The 19,305-nt window shown below is 48.4% G+C and overlaps 1 protein-coding gene across 1 annotated transcript; it reads left to right on the forward strand.

The window, feature by feature from the left end:
- Positions 1–13,435: 13,435 nt before the first annotated feature.
- LOC137532716 (uncharacterized PE-PGRS family protein PE_PGRS54-like) lies at positions 13,436–14,722 on the forward strand. The gene has a single exon (XM_068253551.1). The coding sequence runs from the start codon at positions 13,436–13,438 to the stop codon at positions 14,720–14,722; it is 1,287 nt and encodes a 428-aa protein (XP_068109652.1).
- The last annotated feature ends 4,583 nt before the right edge of the window (positions 14,723–19,305 follow it).

Raw genomic sequence — 19,305 nt, forward strand, 5'->3', positions numbered from 1 at the left:
AATTTACGTAATCAGGAAATAAGAGTTCTAGGGAACACCCTTGTGAAGACAGTTTGTCGGCTCCTATCCAAAGAGGGACTAGACACACCATTCAAAGCACCCGCTAGAATGAAATGAGGAGAATGAAACAGATCCATATGCTGGAACAAAGATTTATAGAACTGGGCATGAGAGCTTTGAAGGGCATAGCAGTTGACCAATGTTATATCCTTAGTACCCAGTCTAGCCTTGATAATAATAAAGCGACTCTAAAAGATTATTTGCAGCATATTATTATTCACTACCACATTTTTTTTTACTAGAACAGCATTCAACTAGTTAAACACAGGACTTACTTAAGCTTCCTGTATAGACAGCCGTATCAGAACTAGTGATTATCTTGTGTTTAACATTATCTTGTGTTTACTTAATTGTATCAAGTGAGTAATGTAAACATTATCTGGCAATGCAGACAATCCAGAACACTGACAGCTACTCAGAAATCATTCTTGGGTTGTAACGATTGTGGAACTTTCTCCGTGATCAGCGCACAACGTGTGCGCTGATACGGCGGAAATCCTCCACAAGCGTATAATTGCAGGAACCCAGCAAAAGGTGCTATGCACCGTAGAGGGAAATTCCTGTCGGCAGATGGCGCTGAGGAGTGCAGAGGAACCAATCCTCTGTACCTCCACAAATGCCAGACAGGAATTGTATGAAGCGCAGAACGCAATCGCAAGAGAGGCGATTGAGAATGAGCACAGGGACAGATTGTATGTGTGTGCACCAAACTAGTTGCCAACCCGCGACAGTGCACACACAACAGCAGATATGAAATAGGAACGCGATCGCGAGAGGTGCGATCGCCAGACGTGACAAAAGGCAGATCAGAACAGAATACGAGGATAGCAAAGGCACAGCAAATAATACAATGAGAATAACAAGGAAAATAACAAACGCTAACTGAACACGAACACCGCACTCATTCGCAACAGTGCACGCGTTCGTGTGCGGTCCCCGCGTGATAAGCACAACAGGGACAAGCACGCCTAACTAACCAACACAAGACAGACAACAAGAATCGATCAAACAGGAACCACTGCTCTTACCGTCAGAGCCAGTGCGAACCAGGTATCAGAAAGATCCACTGCTCTTGCTGTCAGAGCAGTGTGATCCAAGCACACGACAAACAGAAGGAGTAACCAGCAGCGACCGCAGCCGAGGTTAGCTCCAAGATCCAGACCAGAGGAATCCACTGCCACTAGCGCTAGGGCAAGTGCGATTCAGACAGACAGAACAGAAGGATCCACAGCACTAGCGAAAGTGGCTAGCGCAATCCAGGAAGACAGAACAGAAGGATCCACAGCACTAGTGCAGGATGCCAGTGCGATCCAGGTACAGAGTAGCAGAACAGAAGGATCCACAGCACTAGCGCAGGATGCTAGTACGATCCAGGGAGGCAGAACAGAAGGATCCACAGCACTAGCGAAAAGAGGCTAGTACGATCCAGGGAGGCAGAACAGAAGAGATAGCTGGTAGCAACCGCTGCACCAGCTATACTCCAAGAACAGAGATCAGAACGATTTCCTTGTCGACCACCGCTGGGACAGGACAGGACAATCGCAACAGACAAACAAAACAGATAAACAATCCTAACTGCACTAGGGAAACCTGCCTAGTGCAAATTCCAGGAATAACTCTAAGCTGATCTTCAAACAAAGAGCATGGCTGACACTCCTCCAGGAGTGTTTCACAGGAAGGAGTCCTTATGACCAGCCAAGCATTGTGGGAAACACATAGTACTTATAGTACACGCCTCCAATGAATGTGGCCAGGCAATTTGCATGACAACGTATGCAAATTCCTCAGCAAGCACAAGCTGCAAAACTGACAGAAGGTCTCCTTTCCAGAGTCCTGCAGCATGCAAACCTAAACAATGGTCAAAAAGCTGCCTGCCTGCACAGGCAGCTGAGCAGATCATTACATGGGTACATTACAATATGAATACACCACTTATGAACAAAATGCAGAAAAAGTCTACTTTTTCTCTTGTATTGAGCATAAATAGTAAATGCTAGGCCAGCTTCAGTTACTACTGATGTGGTACAGCGGTTAGTGTGCTTGCCCACCACACAGTGAGTCCCAGGTTCAAATCCCAGCCAATGTGAGTTGGCTTTTATGCTACAAATCCTTAAAGGGAACCTAAACGGAGAAGGATATGGATTTTTCCTTTTAAAATAATATCAGTTGCCTGAATCGCCTGCTGATCCTGTGTCTCTATTACTTTTAGCCACAGCCCCTGAACAAGCATGCAGATCAGGTGCTCTGACTGAAATCAGACTGGATTAGCTGCATGCTTGTTTCAGGGTGTGATTCAGCCACTATTGCAGTCACAAAGATCAGCTGGACTGCCAGGCAACTGGTATTGTTTACAGGAAACATCCATATCACTCTCAGTTAAGGTTCCCTTTAAGCAACCTAATGTTTCTATTGCATTGAGCATAAATGGTAAATTTTAGGCCAGCTTCAGTTACTACTGATGTGGTACAGCAGTTAGTGTGCTTGCCCACCACACAGTGAGATGTGGGTTCGATTCCCAGCCATGGTATGATGTAAACTGGTTTTTGAAATAGTATAATTCCCTGGCAGATGAGACCCTCCTCCCTCTGGTAGGAGGGAGGAGGGAATAGGTACGAGGGTAGGAGGGGTGGAGGGAAGCAGCGGTCACTTAACTAATTAGTGTAGGCAGACAAGTGAGTGAAATGGCATAAGGACCTTGCTTGGAGGAGGGAGGGGGAAGCAGCTGTCCCTTAACTAATTAGTGTAGGCAGACAAGTGAGTGAAATGGCATAAGGACCTTGCTTGGAGGAGGGAGGGGGGAAGCAGCTGTCCCTTAACTAATTAGTGTAGGCAGACAAGTGAGTGAAATGGCATAAGGACCTTGCTTGGAGGAGGGAGGGGGGAAGCAGCTGTCCCTTAACTAATTAGTGTAGGCAGACAAGTGAGTGAAATGGCATAAGGACCTTGCTTGGAGGAGGGAGGGGGCGGGCCCTCCAGCAGCACAGTGTGTTTGGCAATAATGTGCTTGCTGACTGTGATGTAGAGGTTCAAAGTTTTGCTCAATAGAGCATTATGGGGCAAATCGAACTTCCGCAAAAGTCCGCCTGCTGCAGGCGAACGCGAACCCCCAAAGTTCGCCTGGAACCGTTCGCCGGCGAACAGTTCGCTACATCTCTACTGAGCACCATCACACAGGGCAGCTGCCAGGAGACAGTGGGAACAGGAAGAGTGCAGTAGCCCAGGAGAGTGTGGGAGGAGCAGCCAGCATAGCACAGCATCCCAGCATCCCTGCCAGTACAGCCAAGCATCATCTCCAGCACAGCATCAGCCAGGCCACCAGTGATCAGTGCTGCTCATCCAGATTCCGGATATCCGTGTAACCCGGATATCCAACCTCTTTTACGCTATCTGACCGGATTTGGATTCCAGAAAGTTGGGCCCAAATTCGGATAGCTATCTGCGGATATTTGGTCACATGACCCGGATATCCGCAGATATCCAGATCCAAAATACTGTAACTAAGGTGATGACGTCCTGGAGGCAATCAGAGGGCTCCCAGCAGAAGCCCTAGCAACCAATCACAGGGGGGAACCCTGGCCAGCCCCACCTGACCTCATTGAGCCAATCAGAGGCCTCCCAGCCTAAGCCCTGGCACCCAATCACAGAAAAGAACACTGGCCAGCCCCCTGTATAATAAGGAGGGCTGCCATGATGAGACATATCGTCCTGGCTTGCTGAAGGCACACTGAGAGACATGCTCCAATACTGCTGACATACCAAGTGTGTACACAGTGATAAACATAAAGCTGTTCAGTGATTAAATCGCGGAAATTCCGGCCGACTTTAACATAGATTTTCTCAAAAACTATAAGGTCTTTTTGAAAACTTTTTTTTGCATCTTATTCAGAAGATTCTGTTTAATAATCCCTGAAAATTTGGTGTTTCTAGGACTTACGGGGGCTTTGCTATTAACCACTAAAGTCGGCTGATTTTTACTGTAATATAAATGCAGAAAATAGGCAGATGCAGATTTTCTGCATTGTACTTTACAGTAAAAATCTGCCGACTTTAGTCAGGCAGAATTTCCGCGATTTCCGGCGGAAATTTCCGCGATTTCCGGCGGAAATCCGCCTAACACACTTGCATTACCGATTTCCGCATTCCGATGCGGAAATGCAAATTCCGATCGGAATTTCGGAAATTGCATTTCCGCGGAATCCGAATGAGCATCCCTAAGCTTTGCTATTAACCGGCCACCAAAGTCGGCACAAAATTACACAAAAATTACATGAAAATTCATGTGAAATTCTGAATAATTATACAAATTAATTAAATAAACAATTTGTAATGACGTATCAATGCAATTGCAAAAATGTATGCAAACGTTCACATAATCGTAATTAGTTGATTACGATCATTACTGGTGGCTAGAGATGGCCTGAACAGTTTGCCGGTGGACAGTTCCTGGCAAACATCAGCTGTTCGCCGTTCGCATTTAACACAATTTCTTTTTGTAAAAAAAATATGTTTGCATTTTTAACATTAAAGTAACCAGCAGTTGAATTTAGCAGTTAATATCAAAGCACACCAAATTTGCAGGGTATGTGGAAGAAGACAGTGCCTACAAAGAGGGATTTTTTAAAGGCAAATATAGTTTTTGAGAAAACAAAAAATTTGCATGGTATGTTAAATAGAACAGTGGAAAGCAAAGGGGAAAAAAAAAACAAAAAAAAAAACAAAAAAAAAAACCTTATCGTTTTTGAGAAAATCTATGTTAAAGTTAGAAGAAAAAAGTCCCTGCGCTAAAATGACAGATAATGTATTAACATGTATATGAATGTATTTATTTTTTATATATTATATATAATATATTTATATATTATAAAAATAAAAAAATATATATATTATATGTTCAGTGTGGGAAATAAAAAAAAATACATGGGGTCCCACCTCCTGAGCCTCTTTAACCCCTTGCCCCCCTTGCAGGCTGGGATAGCCTGAATTTGGAGCCCCAGACGCTCAAGGCTTTGCACCCTGAGCTATACCAGCCTGCATGGTTCACGGTATAGTGGAGATTTGGGGGAGAGGGGCGGCCAAGCCTCCCCCTCCCCCCAGAGCCCTTGTGCAATCCATGTACAAGGGGCTATTCCCAACCTCTGGTACTCCAGGAGGAACTGGGGGACAACAATGCCTTGGGGGTTCATGGTGGCATATGGGAGTCCCCTTTTAGACTGAGATCACCAGATACCAGCCCTCTCCCCAGGAGAAAAGAGTATAGGGGTACAAAGTACCCCTTACTCATTTCCATAAAGGGTTAAATGTAATAAAAATGCAACCACAAAAAAGTATTTTATTTTTCTTACATTAACCAGAAATACTTACCTATACCTTTACAAAAAGTATCCCTACGCCAATATCCTCAGTAATGTCCCGTGCCAGTATCCACAAAAAAGTCCCATGCCAACATCCTCTATCTTACGACCTTGATTAAAGCTCTCCGCTGATCTGCGCAACCGCTGTCACACACCGCCAGTCCCCGTGCAACTCTAGCTATATATAAGTATAGCTAGAGCCAAAGCATCCTTAAATTTGGCTCCAAGGCTTTCCATTGGTCTGTTAACAGACCAACTGGGAGCCTTGGAGCCAAGTTTAAAGATGCTTTGAGCTCTGCCATACTAAGTATAGTTAGAATGCCGTCTCCCTCTGTCTACCTCCATGGCTTTCCGCTCTCCTCCCTGCACATCGCATCTATTGCCCCCACCTACACTTGCAACCTGGAGAACCCAGAGAACCCTGAGGGTTTTTATTTCATTTCACCCTTTATGGAAATGGGTAACAGGGTGCTTTGTACCCCTATACTCATTTCTCCTGGGGAGGTGAATGGTATCTGTAGGATCCAGCACAACATCAATACTAGTGATGGCGTGAACAGTTTGCCAGTTTGTCAGCGGACAGTTCCCAGCAAGCAGCAGCTGTTCGCCATTGTCTTTACTGCAGACTTTTTGTCAAAAATTTGCATTTGCATTTAACATTAAATGCCAAGACCACCAATCAGGTTTCTGTCGGTACTCCAGGGGTCCGGCGTGGGTGGGTGTGATAGTTGTGGTGGGAGGTGAGGAGAGCAGGTGCCCCACAGGGATGGAGCTATAGCTATACTAAGTATAGCTAGAGCATAAGCATGTTTACATTTCCCTCCAGGGCTCCCAATAGGTCTATTAACACAGTGCTTTTCAACCTATTGTACGAGTACCATCAGTGGTACGTTGTGTCTGGCCAGGTGGTACTCTCTGGGGAGATAAAAAGGAAGTGTGACTAGTGGGGGAGATAAAAGGGAAAAGTGATTTAGGGCTGGTCCAGTGCCTGGTGTAATTATGTTTGTTTTTATATAAGACAGTGTGAAGCACAAGGCTAGCTGATAAAAGTGCAATTACAGAGCAATGAGAGGGCAAGCTGGCAAATCTACACAGCATGATACAGGGCTTGCCTGGGAAAAAAAATCTGTCTGGTCTCTCCCCATTGTTATAATGACTGCATGTGCTGATAAGGTGTTATACAAGTTGAAAAGTTTTTGACAGTCCCTAGACTCCAGGAGGGCTGCTTTATGACTTGTGTGAGAGATTGGAAGGGACAGGAGTCCTATTACAGGCAAGTAGCCTCTGTGTGATGTGGGACTGCAATACAGATAAGCTCTCTGCTCTATCTCAGGCTATTCTCAGTCTCTCTCCACTCCTCCTCTCTCTGGGCTAGTGCACGACAAAATCACAATAGCAATTGCTAGCAATTTGTGAGTGTGATTTTGTGAAGCGATTTTCAGAGCGATTTTTCAATGCATGGCTCCTAAAAATGCTACATGCAGCGTGTTTGTGATTTTGATAAAAACAACAATGCTGCTGTGAGAACACCCTCATAGGGTAACATTAGCCAATCGCTGGCGATTTGAAAAACACTCAGAAGCCCTCTTGGTGTGCAACAGCCCTCCCTCATTCACCTTTGTTTCCCTCTTCCCCTAGTGCTGGCTGTCTTCTTGTCATACAGGAAAGCTAAATAAAAGTGCAATTCTAGTGAGACAAATATCTGCTTCCCTCTTTTTCAGCTTCCCCCCCCCCTCTCCTTACTGTTTCTCCCCTTCTCTGCATAAGTATTTCTAAGCCGCCAGTGAGCTGGGCGCAGGGTGAGCCAAATGACAGCTCTCCCTTCTGCTACTAAACTCTCCTATGATGTTAAATACTCTTCCCCCTCAGAGTATGTACTTTACCTGTCACACTACCCCTTGGATGTTCTTGCTGTATTCATCCCAAGTGACTCCTGGCATATAGATGTGGGGTACGTGTGTGACATCATTTGGGCTGATGCTGCCATGATAACAGGCCTCTAGTTTCAGTTTTCCCCCCAGGCCAAAAGGTCCCAGTCCTCCCCTGGGGGGAGGGAGATGAAAAATAAGTGTCTGCCAGTGTGGTTGAGGGCAGATAAGGAAAAGTGAGGAAAATCAATTGGAGGAGAGCAGCGAGGTCTCCAGGAGTGTTCCTTCCTTTCTCTGGCTGGCTATTTGCCATATCGTGTGGCAGGAGTGCCCCGACAATGTGGAAAGCTGCAAGGTAATGTAGAACAATTTCTATATATAGTACATTTGGAAAAATTTACAAAATGCTTAATTATATTCCTGGTTGGACTGGATTCCAAGGGCCAACCAAAAGGCAACCATGATCAGTGTTTCACCATGTTCATACAAACAATTCTTATCCTGTGACCCAGTTCTAGATCAGGGCTTTAGAATCTACAGTGTAGTCAGTGACATGTGTAAAAACTAAAGAAAGGAACTGTCTGCAGCTGGAATCTGACTTGATTCTATCAGTGTGTATTCTGCAGCCATGACAGCAAAGACTGATGTCAGGGAAACAGGCACAAATTTCCCATTAAGTGTAATATTGGTTAACACTGTATGTATCCCTAATTATTGGCCAGCACTGCGTAATATGATGGCGCTTAAATAAATAATAATAATAGTATTATTATTATTATTATTATTAAATGTACATACTTTATTAATGTTTTTTTCACTTATTGAGTTGTTGACATCTTGCAAAATCACAGGTGGTACTTGAAAAATTTCATGCGATAAAAGAGGTACAATTTCTGAAAAGGTTGAAAAGCCCTGTATTCAAGAAAATCTGTAACGACAAAATCTCCCCTGGGGGGTACTCACCTCGGGTGGGGGAAGCTTCCGGATCCTATTGATCCTATTGAGGCTTCCCCCGCCCTCCTCGGTCCCACGGTGGCGGCGAAAATCCTCCTGGAGCGGCAGCGATGTAAATATTTACCCTCCCAGCTCCAGTGCAGGCGCAGTATCCGCTCTTCCCACGGAGATAGGCGAAAGTAGTTGATCTCAATCGGGCCGATCTACTGTGCAGACGCAAGTCTCCTGCAAGTCTCCTGTGCCTGCGTAGTAGAGCGGACCCGACGGAGATCGGCTATTTTGGCCTATCTCCGTGGGAACAGCCTCAACAGCGCCCCCGCTGGAGCCAGGGAAGGTAAATACGCCTGTGCATTCCGTGGACTGCAGCGAGACCGCCGTGGGATAAAGGAGGACGGGGGAAGCCTTGATAGGGTCCAGAGGCTTCCCCCCACTGAGGTGAGTAACCCCCAGGGGAACTTTTTTTCAGTACAGGTTTTCTTTAACAGACCAATGGGAATCTTCCAGATATATTAGTAGTATCTAGAGCTGCACTGGGGAACAGCAATGTGTAGTGGCGAGTGCCCGGAGATCTTCAATCAAATTAACCAGAGGATATTGGCGTGGGACATTTCCAAGGATATTTTTTTTTTTTTTTTTTAAGGGTAAGTGTTCATGGTTAATTAAGAAAAATAAAGGACTTTTTTGTTTGCCGCTGTGTTTTTATTTCTTTTAACCCTTTGTGGAAATGGGTCAGGGGTTTACTATGTACTGCTCGACTCTATTACAGGGTGTTAGCTGGACATGAGACCAGAGCCTGGCTGGCAGGAGAAGAGGAACCGAGAGACACACTGGACGGAGTGTGAGGTGAGGAATGCAGGGAAGCCTGACACACTGGAGCGGGAAGCCTGCTCATGATGTCCCAAGTCTCCAGCTTTAGCTTCAAGGCAGGGCAGGAGCACATCGCTAATCACAGCTGCTGATTATAGTGTGATTAGCCTTCCCCCCCAGTTCAACTCAGTCTCCTATCTCACACTGTATAGCCCCCTTGGAAGCCAGGCCAGCAAATGTTGCTTTTCACCTAGCACTGTCCTTGCACAGCCCACCCCCTCTCCCCACTTCTACAGCCAGCTCAGTGATATAGACATATACAGAACATGCAGGCAGCCTGTAGGTAATGGTTAAAGTGTACCTGAGCGGAGTTAATAGGAAGAATCGATACTTACCTGGGGCTTCCTCCAGTCCCATAAGTACATGTGAATCCCTCGCCATCCTCCTGTGGTCTGCCGCTCAGCTGCAATCAGCCCCGGTAATTGGTTCAGTCGCATCAGTCGGGGTCTTCTGCCCATGCACGGGAGGTCAGCGCATGCACAGAAGGCCGCGACTGAGGATGTTACTGGGGCTGATCGCAGCTGAATGGCAGACTGTGGGAGGACAGTGAGGGACTCACATGTGCTTATGGGGCTGGAGGAAGCCCCAGGTAAGTATCGATTCTTACTATTAACTCAGCTCTAGTACATTTCACACACAGTAAATATTTCCCTCTTCGCATTTTATTTTCTGTGCTTTAGAAGTTCTGCCTTTTTTTATTTATTTATTACAGCCTAAACCCACCAGTTTAAAGTGAGTCTGAAGTGAAGTAAAAAAAAAAAACAGATATCTCAGGAGAGGGGAGGCTCTGGGTCCTGTAGAGCCTTCCTGTTCCTCCTACAGTCCCCGCTTTCCAGCACTGTGCCACCGAACACAGGCCATCCTGTACTGCGCATGTGCGAGTGCGCTCACACAGGCCATCCTGCACTGCACATGCGCGAGTGTGCTCACACAGGCCATCCTGCACTGCGCGTGCGCGAGTGCGCTCACACAGGCCATCCTGTACTGCGCGTGCGCTCGTGCGCTCACACAGGCCATCCTGTACTGCACATGCGCGACTGCGCTCACACAGGCCATCCTGTACTGCGCGTGCGCGAGTGCGCTCACACAGGCCATCCTGTACTGCGCATGCACGAGTGTGCTCACACAGGCCGTCCTGTACTGCACATGCGCGAGTGCGCTCACACAGGCCATCCTGTACTGCACATGCGCGAGTGCGCTCACACAGGCCATCCTGTACTGCACATGCGCGAGTGCGCTCACACAGGCGCAATTTTGAGCAGCCCGTCTTCAGGAGCACTCAGGCTCCCAAAGATTGCCCAAGCCTGCAGAAGTGAGCAGTCTCTGAGCCATTGGTTGGAGACTGCTTACGGGGGATACAGCACTGGAACACGGGGACTGTAGGAGGAACAGGAAGGCTCTATAGGACCCAGAGCCTTCCCTCTCCTGAGGTATCTGTGTTTGTATTTATTTTACCTCACTTCAGACGCACTTTAAATAGTACCTGAACAATGCATAAACGTGTCAGGTGGCCATACCTGGGGCTTCTTCATTGCCCTCATAAGCTCCATGTTCCTCAGATTCATATCACTGCAGGGCAAGGGGGTTTGGGTAAAGTCCCCCACCACTTGTTGGTTGGTACTGTGCATTTCGGGAGGGGGGGGGGCTTTTTTAAATTTGAGCACCCCCCCACTTAAGGACCCTCTGCACGACCCTGGCCACATCCTCCTGAGGCACTGGAGATGGGGAAGAGTGCTTTGTCCATGGATTAGACAAGGGCTCTGGGGAGAGGGGAAGGCTTGGCCAAGCCTCTCCTCCAAAGCCCCCCCACACACACCATGGATCATGTGGGCTGGTATAGCTTAGGGTGCAAAGCCAAGCCCTATGCTTTGCATACTGGCTATTCCAGCCTGCGTAGGGGACAAGGGGTTAAAGAGTCTCTGGAGGTGGGACCCTGTGTCATTTTTTGAAAAAAAAAAAAAAAAAGAATCCCACACTCTATTATTAAAAAATAATACAGGGTTGCTCGTAAACTACGCCAGCGCGAATCTACACGTCGTAGTCCACAACTACGCATCGTACTTCATAGACAAAGTTTAAAAACTTTGCATACGTATTTCTGCGTAGTTGTAGTCCCGCTATGCAAAGCTTCGCCCGCTACGCGTAGTTGACGTATGTATTGCGAAGTCAACTATGCATGCGGTAACTGCATCTATACGAATCATTGCGCATGCGCAAAAATATTATTGCCCTTCTATACATATACAATTCCGCGTTGGAAGGTGATATTTACGCATATATTAGTTCACCAATACGCATCGTTAATGGATTATTGCGGACATTTTTCCGCATAAGGGCATAAGCGGCCGCATACACTACACTTCGCACTACGCGAAGCTTCCGTATTTTAACGCGTAGTCTATGAAATGCAAACGTAGCGAAGTTTCTGATTTTGTAGCCGTAGTTTGCGAAGCGTAATCGCGGAAAACTACGCGTAGTTCCAGCGTAGCGAAGTTGGCTGACTACGACCATCCCTGAAATAATACATTTATATACATGTTAATACATTATCTGCAACTTTTACCACATTTAAATAGCGACTTTTTTCCTTTAACTTTAACATCAATTTTTTTTTCAAAAACTAAAAGGTCTTTTTGAATTTTTCCTCTGATTTCTGCTGTCCTCCTTCACATACCCTGAAATGTTGGTGTTTCCAGCATGTACAGGGGCTTTGCTATTAACCAACTTCCCACACTCAAAACATGACATTTAAAAATAGATTTTCTCCAAAACTACAAGGTCTTTTTCCCCTCTTGTTCCCACTGTCTTTTTTAACCTTTTGAGCCTCAGAGGTCTATACCCCAAACCAAACCCCCCCCCCTTTTTTTTTTGCCATATTAATGATAATTACATTAAAGTCTATGGCGGTGCCCTTTTCGTCCACCCTCAGCCGGCACCCTTTTTTCCTGCTACCGCAATTCAGATTTGTATTGTGCAGGGGACCTGAATTGTGCTCATACCATCTATGGAGGATTTGCACTCAACCACAACATCTGGCCCCACAGACTTCAATGGAGATTTGCCAAATACCAAAAACTTCATGAAAATCATAATTTTTTGAAAGAAAATCACAAAACTGGTTTGAGCAATTTCTCTCATCTCTAGTGAGAACAAACTCATGAAAGAGAACCTGAGGTGAACCTGTAGTTCAAAAAAGACCAAGGAATTCTGACCAAGGCTTATAGGAATGAAGATCAGGGCTGTGCTTCTCGTCAGACACGGCCGCGGCTATGCTGCGCCTGTGCACGCTCGGTCACCTGTACCCGCGCAGCAGCACGGAGCTACTCATGCACGAGCGAATCCTGCCTACTGCACAGGCGTGGCCACCAGAGATGAGTGAAAATTCCAACATTCCTTCAAAAACAATTTTAACGAAAATAAAGTTAAATTCGATTATCGAGCAAACATGTCATTGAAAGCAGGTTTTTTTTTTTTTTTTTTTTGTGCTTTTTGCAGTTTTGTAATGTTTTTTTTTTTTTAGGGGGGGGGGGGGGGGGGTGCATCTTTGCTTTAAAAATATTGCTGTTTCCTTGTTTTGGCGGTATAAATATCAATTTTTAAAATTCTTGCAAAGATTTTCTCGCAATCGAAAATAAGTTTGCCGCAGATCTGCAAGGGACACTGATGGCCGGCCGCACTACCTCAGGCTTGGTACAGCAGCGCTGGTGCCAGAACAGGAGCATAGCCTCGGTGTTCATTTCTGATAAACCTTTGTCGGAATTCTTTGAGGGGTCAGTGTTCAGAAATGGGGGCCCGGAGAACGGTGTGGGAGCAATGGGGGCTCGGAGAACGGTGTGGGAGCAATGGGGGCTCGGAGAACGGTGTGGGAGCAATGGGGGCTCGGAGAACGGTGTGGGAGCAATAGGGGCTCGGAGAACGGTGTGGGAGCAATGGGGGCCTGGAGAAAGGTGTGGGAGCAATGGGGGCCCGGAGAAAGGTGTGGGAGCAATGGGGGCTCGGAGAACGGTGTGGGAGCAATGGGGGCCTGGAGAAAGGTGTGGGAGCAATGGGGGCCTGGAGAAAGGTGTGGGAGCAATGGGGGCTCGGAGAACGGTGTGGGAGCAATGGGGGCTCGGAGAAAGGTGTGGGAGCAATGGGGGCCTGGAGAAAGGTGTGGGAGCAATGGGGGCCTGGAGAACGGTATGGGAGCAATGGGGGCTCGGAGAACGGTGTGGGAGCAATGGGGGCTCGGAGAACGGTGTGGGAGCAATAGGGGCCTAAAGAAAGGTGTGGGAGCAATGGGGGCTCGGAGAACGGTGTGGGAGCAATGGGGGCCTGGAGAACGGTGTGGGAGCAATGGGGGCTCGGAGAACAGTGTGGGAGCAATGGGGGCCCGGAGAAAGGTGTGGGAGCAGTGGGGGCCCGGAGAACGGTGTGGGAGCAATGGGGGCTCGGAGAACGGTGTGGGAGCAATGGGGGCCTGGAGAACGGTGTGGGAGCAATGGGGGCCTGGAGAATGGTGTGGGAGCAATGGGGGCCCGGAGAAAGGTGTGGGAGCAGTGGGGGCCCGGAGAAAGGTGTGGGAGCAATGGGGGCCTGGAGAACGGTGTGGGAGCAATGGGGGCCTGGAGAATGGTGTGGGAGCAATGGGGGCCTGGAGAATGGTGTGGGAGCAATGGGGGCCCGGAGAAAGGTGTGGGAGCAATGGGGGCCCGGAGAAAGGTGTGGGAGCAATGGGGGCCTGGAGAACGGTGTGGGAGCAATGGGGGCCTGGAGAACGGTGTGGGAGCAATGGGGGCCTGGAGAATAGTGTGGGAGCAATGGGGGCCCGGAGAAAGGTGTGGGAGCAATGGTGGCCCGGAGAAAGGTGTGGGAGCAATGGGGGCCTGGAGAACGGTGTGGGAGCAATGGGGGCCTGGAGAACGGTGTGGGAGCAATGGGGGCCTGGAGAAAGGTGTGGGAGCAATGGGGGCCTGGAGAAAGGTGTGGGAGCAATGGGGGCCTGGAGAACGGTGTGGGAGCAATGGGGGCTCGGAGAACGGTGTGGGAGCAATGGGGGCCTGGAGAACGGTGTGGGAGCAATGGGGGCCTGGAGAATGGTGTGGGAGCAATGGGGGCCCGGAGAAAGGTGTGGGAGCAGTGGGGGCCCGGAGAAAGGTGTGGGAGCAATGGGGGCCTGGAGAACGGTGTGGGAGCAATGGGGGCCTGGAGAATGGTGTGGGAGCAATGGGGGCCCGGAGAAAGGTGTGGGAGCAATGGGGGCCCGGAGAAAGGTGTGGGAGCAATGGGGGCCTGGAGAACGGTGTGGGAGCAATGGGGGCCTGGAGAACGGTGTGGGAGCAATGGGGGCCTGGAGAATGGTGTGGGAGCAATGGGGGCCCGGAGAAAGGTGTGGGAGCAATGGTGGCCCGGAGAAAGGTGTGGGAGCAATGGGGGCCTGGAGAACGGTGTGGGAGCAATGGGGGCCTGGAGAACGGTGTGGGAGCAATGGGGGCCTGGAGAATGGTGTGGGAGCAATGGGGGCCCGGAGAACGGTGTGAGAGAAATGGGGGCCTGGAGAACAGTGTGGGAGCAATGGGGCCTGGAGAACGGTGTGGGAGCAATGGGGGCCCGGAGAACGGTGTGGGAGCAATGAGGACCTAGAGAACGGTGTGGGAGCAATGGGGGCCTGGAGAACGGTGTGGGAGTAATGGGGGGGGGGGCCTGGAGAAAGGTTTGGGAGCAATGGGGGCCCGGAGAAAGGTGTGGGTGCAATGGGGGCCTGGAGAACGGTGTCGGGGGCTCTATAGGCTACACAGGCTTCCCTCTTATGCTTACTACACATGATGCAATGTTCCAGCAGATTGACATCATATCAGTTATTTCCGACAGGTCTGATCTGATTTCTGGCTGTTTTACTGACTGATTTTGTACAGAAGTAACCAGAAAATCACTCAGAAAAAAATGATCAGAAATCAGATCAGGCCTGTCACAAATAAGCGATTGGACATCAGCCTGATGGAAGATTGCATTGTGTGTACTAAACAATAGGTACAGTAAGGATGTGCCTTCATAGCTGAGGGTCACCTGGGGACACTTCGAGCAGCATGAGCGGTGTGTTGGAGGTACGTTGTGTGATGCATTAGCAAGGGACACAATGCACATAGTGAGGAAAGGGACATCAGAGGACAATGGGCAGGTGGTGAGGGCTTGGAGGACGGCAGCACAGGAGCCCAGTGATGTTAGGCAGCATTTGTGCACCTCTTTCCTTCAGCTAATAAGTACACACTTCAGATAAAAGTCTTTGGAAAGGGACAGACCTTAGACCAATGTTACCCCCTTCCATGTAGTATGAGAGCCACACCTACACAGTCTATTCTATGGAGCTGCACTCCCCATCAGACAGAAATCTTACCCCCTTCGATGTAGTATGAGAGCCACACCTACACAGTCTATTCTATGGAGCTGCACTCCCCATCAGACAGAAATCTTACCCCCTTCGATGTAGTATGAGAGCCACACCTACACAGTCTATTCTATGGAGCTGCACTCCCCATCAGACAGAAATCTTACCCCCTTCCATGTAGTATGAGAGCCACACCTACACAGTCTATTCTCACCTACACAGTCTATTCTATGGAGCTGAACTCCCCATCAGACAGAAATCTTACCCCCTTCCATGTAGTATGAGAGCCATACCTACACAGTCTATTCTATGGAGCTGCACTCCCCATCAGACAGAAATCTTACCCCCTTCCATGTAGTATGAGAGCCACACCTACACAGTCTATTCTATGGAGCTGCACTCCCCATCAGACAGAGATCTTACCCCCTTCCATGTAGTATGAGAGCCACACCTACACAGTCTATTCTATGGAGCTGCACTCCCCATCAGACAGAAATCTTACCCCCTTCCATGTAGTATGAGAGCCACACCTACACAGTCTATTCTATGGAGCTGCACTCCCCATCAGACAGAGATCTTACCCCCTTCCATGTAGTATGAGAGCCACACCTACACAGTCTATTCTATGGAGCTGCACTCCCCATCAGACAGAGATCTTACCCCCTTCCATGTAGTATGAGAGCCACACCTACACAGTCTATTCTATGGAGCTGCACTCCCCATCAGACAGAAATCTTACCCCCTTCCATGTAGTATGAGAGCCACACCTACACAGTCTATTCTATGGAGCTGCACTCCCCATCAGACAGAGATCTTACCCCCTTCCATGTAGTATGAGAGCCACACCTACACAGTCTATTCTATGGAGCTGCACTCCCCATCAGACAGAAATCTTACCCCCTTCCATGTAGTATGAGAGCCACACCTACACAGTCTATTCTCACCTACACAGTCTATTCTATGGAGCTGAACTCCCCATCAGACAGAAATCTTACCCCCTTCCATGTAGTATGAGAGCCACACCTACACAGTCTATTCTATGGAGCTGCACTCCCCATCAGACAGAAATCTTACCCCCTTCCATGTAGTATGAGAGCCACACCTACACAGTCTATTCTATGGAGCTGCACTCCCCATCAGACAGAGATCTTACCCCCTTCCATGTAGTATGAGAGCCACACCTACACAGTCTATTCTATGGAGCTGCACTCCCCATCAGACAGAAATCTTACCCCCTTCCATGTAGTATGAGAGCCACACCTACACAGTCTATTCTATGGAGCTGCACTCCCCATCAGACAGAGATCTTACCCCCTTCCATGTAGTATGAGAGCCACACCTACACAGTCTATTCTATGGAGCTGCACTCCCCATCAGACAGAAATCTTACCCCCTTCCATGTAGTATGAGAGCCACACCTACACAGTCTATTCTATGGAGCTGCACACCCCATCAGACAGAAATCTTACCCCCTTCCATGTAGTATGAGAGCCACACCTACACAGTCTATTCTATGGAGCTGAACTCCCCATCAGACAGAAATCTTACCCCCTTCCATGTAGTATGAGAGCCACACCTACACAGTCTATTCTATGGAGCTGCACACCCCATCAGACAGAAATCTTACCCCCTTCCATGTAGTATGAGAGCCACACCTACACAGTCTATTCTATGGAGCTGCACACCCCATCAGACAGAAATCTTACCCCCTTCCATGTAGTATGAGAGCCACACCTACACAGTCTATTCTATGGAGCTGCACTCCCCATCAGATAGAAATCTTACCCCCTTCCATGTAGTATGAGAGCCATACTCTACACAGTCTATTCTATGGAGCTGCACTCCCCATCAGACAGAAATCTTACCCCCTTCCATGTAGTATGAGAGCCACACCTACACAGTCTATTCTATGGAGCTGCACTCCCCATCAGACAGAAATCTTACCCCCTTCCATGTAGTATGAGAGCCATACCTACACAGTCTATTCTATGGAGCTGCACTCCTTATCAGACATAAATCTTACCCCCTTCCATGTAGTATGAGAGCCATACCTACACAGTCTATTCTATGGAGCTGCACTCCCCATCAGACAGAAATCTTACCCCCTTCCATGTAGTATGAGAGCCATACCTACACAGTCTATTCTATGGAGCTGCACTCCCCATCAGACATAAATCTTACCCCCTTCCATGTAGTATGAGAGCCACACATACACAGTCTATTCTATGGAGCTGCACTCCTTATCAGACATAAATCTTACCCCCTTCCATGTAGTATGAGAGCCATACCTACACAGTCTATTCTATGGAGCTGCACTCCCCATCAGACAGAAATCTTACCCCCTTCCATGTAGTATGAGAGCCACACCTACACAGTCTATTCTATGGAGCTGCACTCCCCATCAGACAGAAATCTTACTCCCTTCCATGTAGTATGAGAGCCACACCTACACAGTCTATTCTATGGAGCTGCACTCCCCATCAGACAGAGATCTTACCCCCTCCCATGTAGTATGAGAGCCATGCCTACACAGTCTATTCTATGGAGCTGAACTCCCCATCAGACAGAAATCTTACCCCCTTCCATGTAGTATGAGAGCCACACCTACACAGTCTATTCTATGGAGCTGCACTCCACATCAGACAGAAATCTTACCCCCTTCCATGTAGTATGAGAGCCACACCTACACAGTCTATTCTATGGAGATGCACTCCCCATCAGACAGAAATCTTACCCCCTTCCATGTAGTATGAGAGCCACACCTACACAGTCTATTCTATGGAGCTGCACTCCACATCAGACAGAAATCTTACCCCCTTCCATGTAGTATGAGAGCCATACCTACACAGTCTACTCTATGGAGCTGCACTCCCCATCAGACAGAAATCTTACCCCCTTCCATGTAGTATGAGAGCCACACCTACACAGTCTATTCTATGGAGCTGCACTCCCCATCAGACAGAAATCTTACCCCCTTCCATGTAGTATGAGAGCCACACCTACACAGTCTATTCTATGGAGCTGCACTCCCCATCAGATAGAAATCTTACCCCCTTCCATGTAGTATGAGAGCCATACTCTACACAGTCTATTCTATGGAGCTGCACTCCCCATCAGACAGAAATCTTACCCCCTTCCATGTAGTATGAGAGCCACACCTACACAGTCTATTCTATGGAGCTGCACTCCCCATCAGACAGAAATCTTACCCCCTTCCATGTAGTATGAGAGCCACACCTACACAGTCTATTCTATGGAGCTGAACTCCCCATCACACAGAAATCTTACCCCCCTTCCATGTAGTATGAGAGCCACACATACACAGTCTATTCTATGGAGCTGCACTCCCCATCAGACAGAAATCTTTGCAAGATGCTGCATACAAAGATGCTGAACACATGCACAGGGCCAGTTTAAGCCACATGGGGGCCCTGGGTCAAAAGTAACTTGGGGCCCCCCTACACCCCCCCCCCCATCAAAGTCAGCCCCCTAACCGACTGCTGCCCCTCATGGTCTCTCATAGACTTCTCCCATGGCCCCCGCACATTGTGTAGCTCAGCTGCCTTGTAATAACTCACCTGTATCAGCTGCTCCATCCTGTGCTTTGCCTTCAGCCCTGCTGCCCGTGTCTCCTCCATCCGGCACATGTTACATGTAAATAACATGCACAGGGTCATAGAGGCAGGCAGCGTGGCTGAAGAGGGAGTACTGGATGGAGCTGCTGCAGGGACAGGTGAGTTATTACAAGGCAGCTGGGTAGGGGTGTAACTACATCAGGCTCCTCTGCAGAGATTTGTTGGTGGACACCCCCCTTGGACCAGAACAGAGACATACCAGCAGA

The sequence above is a fragment of the Hyperolius riggenbachi genome, chromosome 1 (genome assembly GCF_040937935.1).
Source record: "Hyperolius riggenbachi isolate aHypRig1 chromosome 1, aHypRig1.pri, whole genome shotgun sequence".
Classification (NCBI taxonomy): domain Eukaryota; kingdom Metazoa; phylum Chordata; class Amphibia; order Anura; family Hyperoliidae; genus Hyperolius; species Hyperolius riggenbachi.

Excerpts from the sequence above, each read along its gene's own strand:
- LOC137532716 (XM_068253551.1), top strand. The coding sequence starts at position 13,436 with ATGGGGGCTCGGAGAACAGTGTGGGAGCAATGGGGGCCCGGAGAAAGG.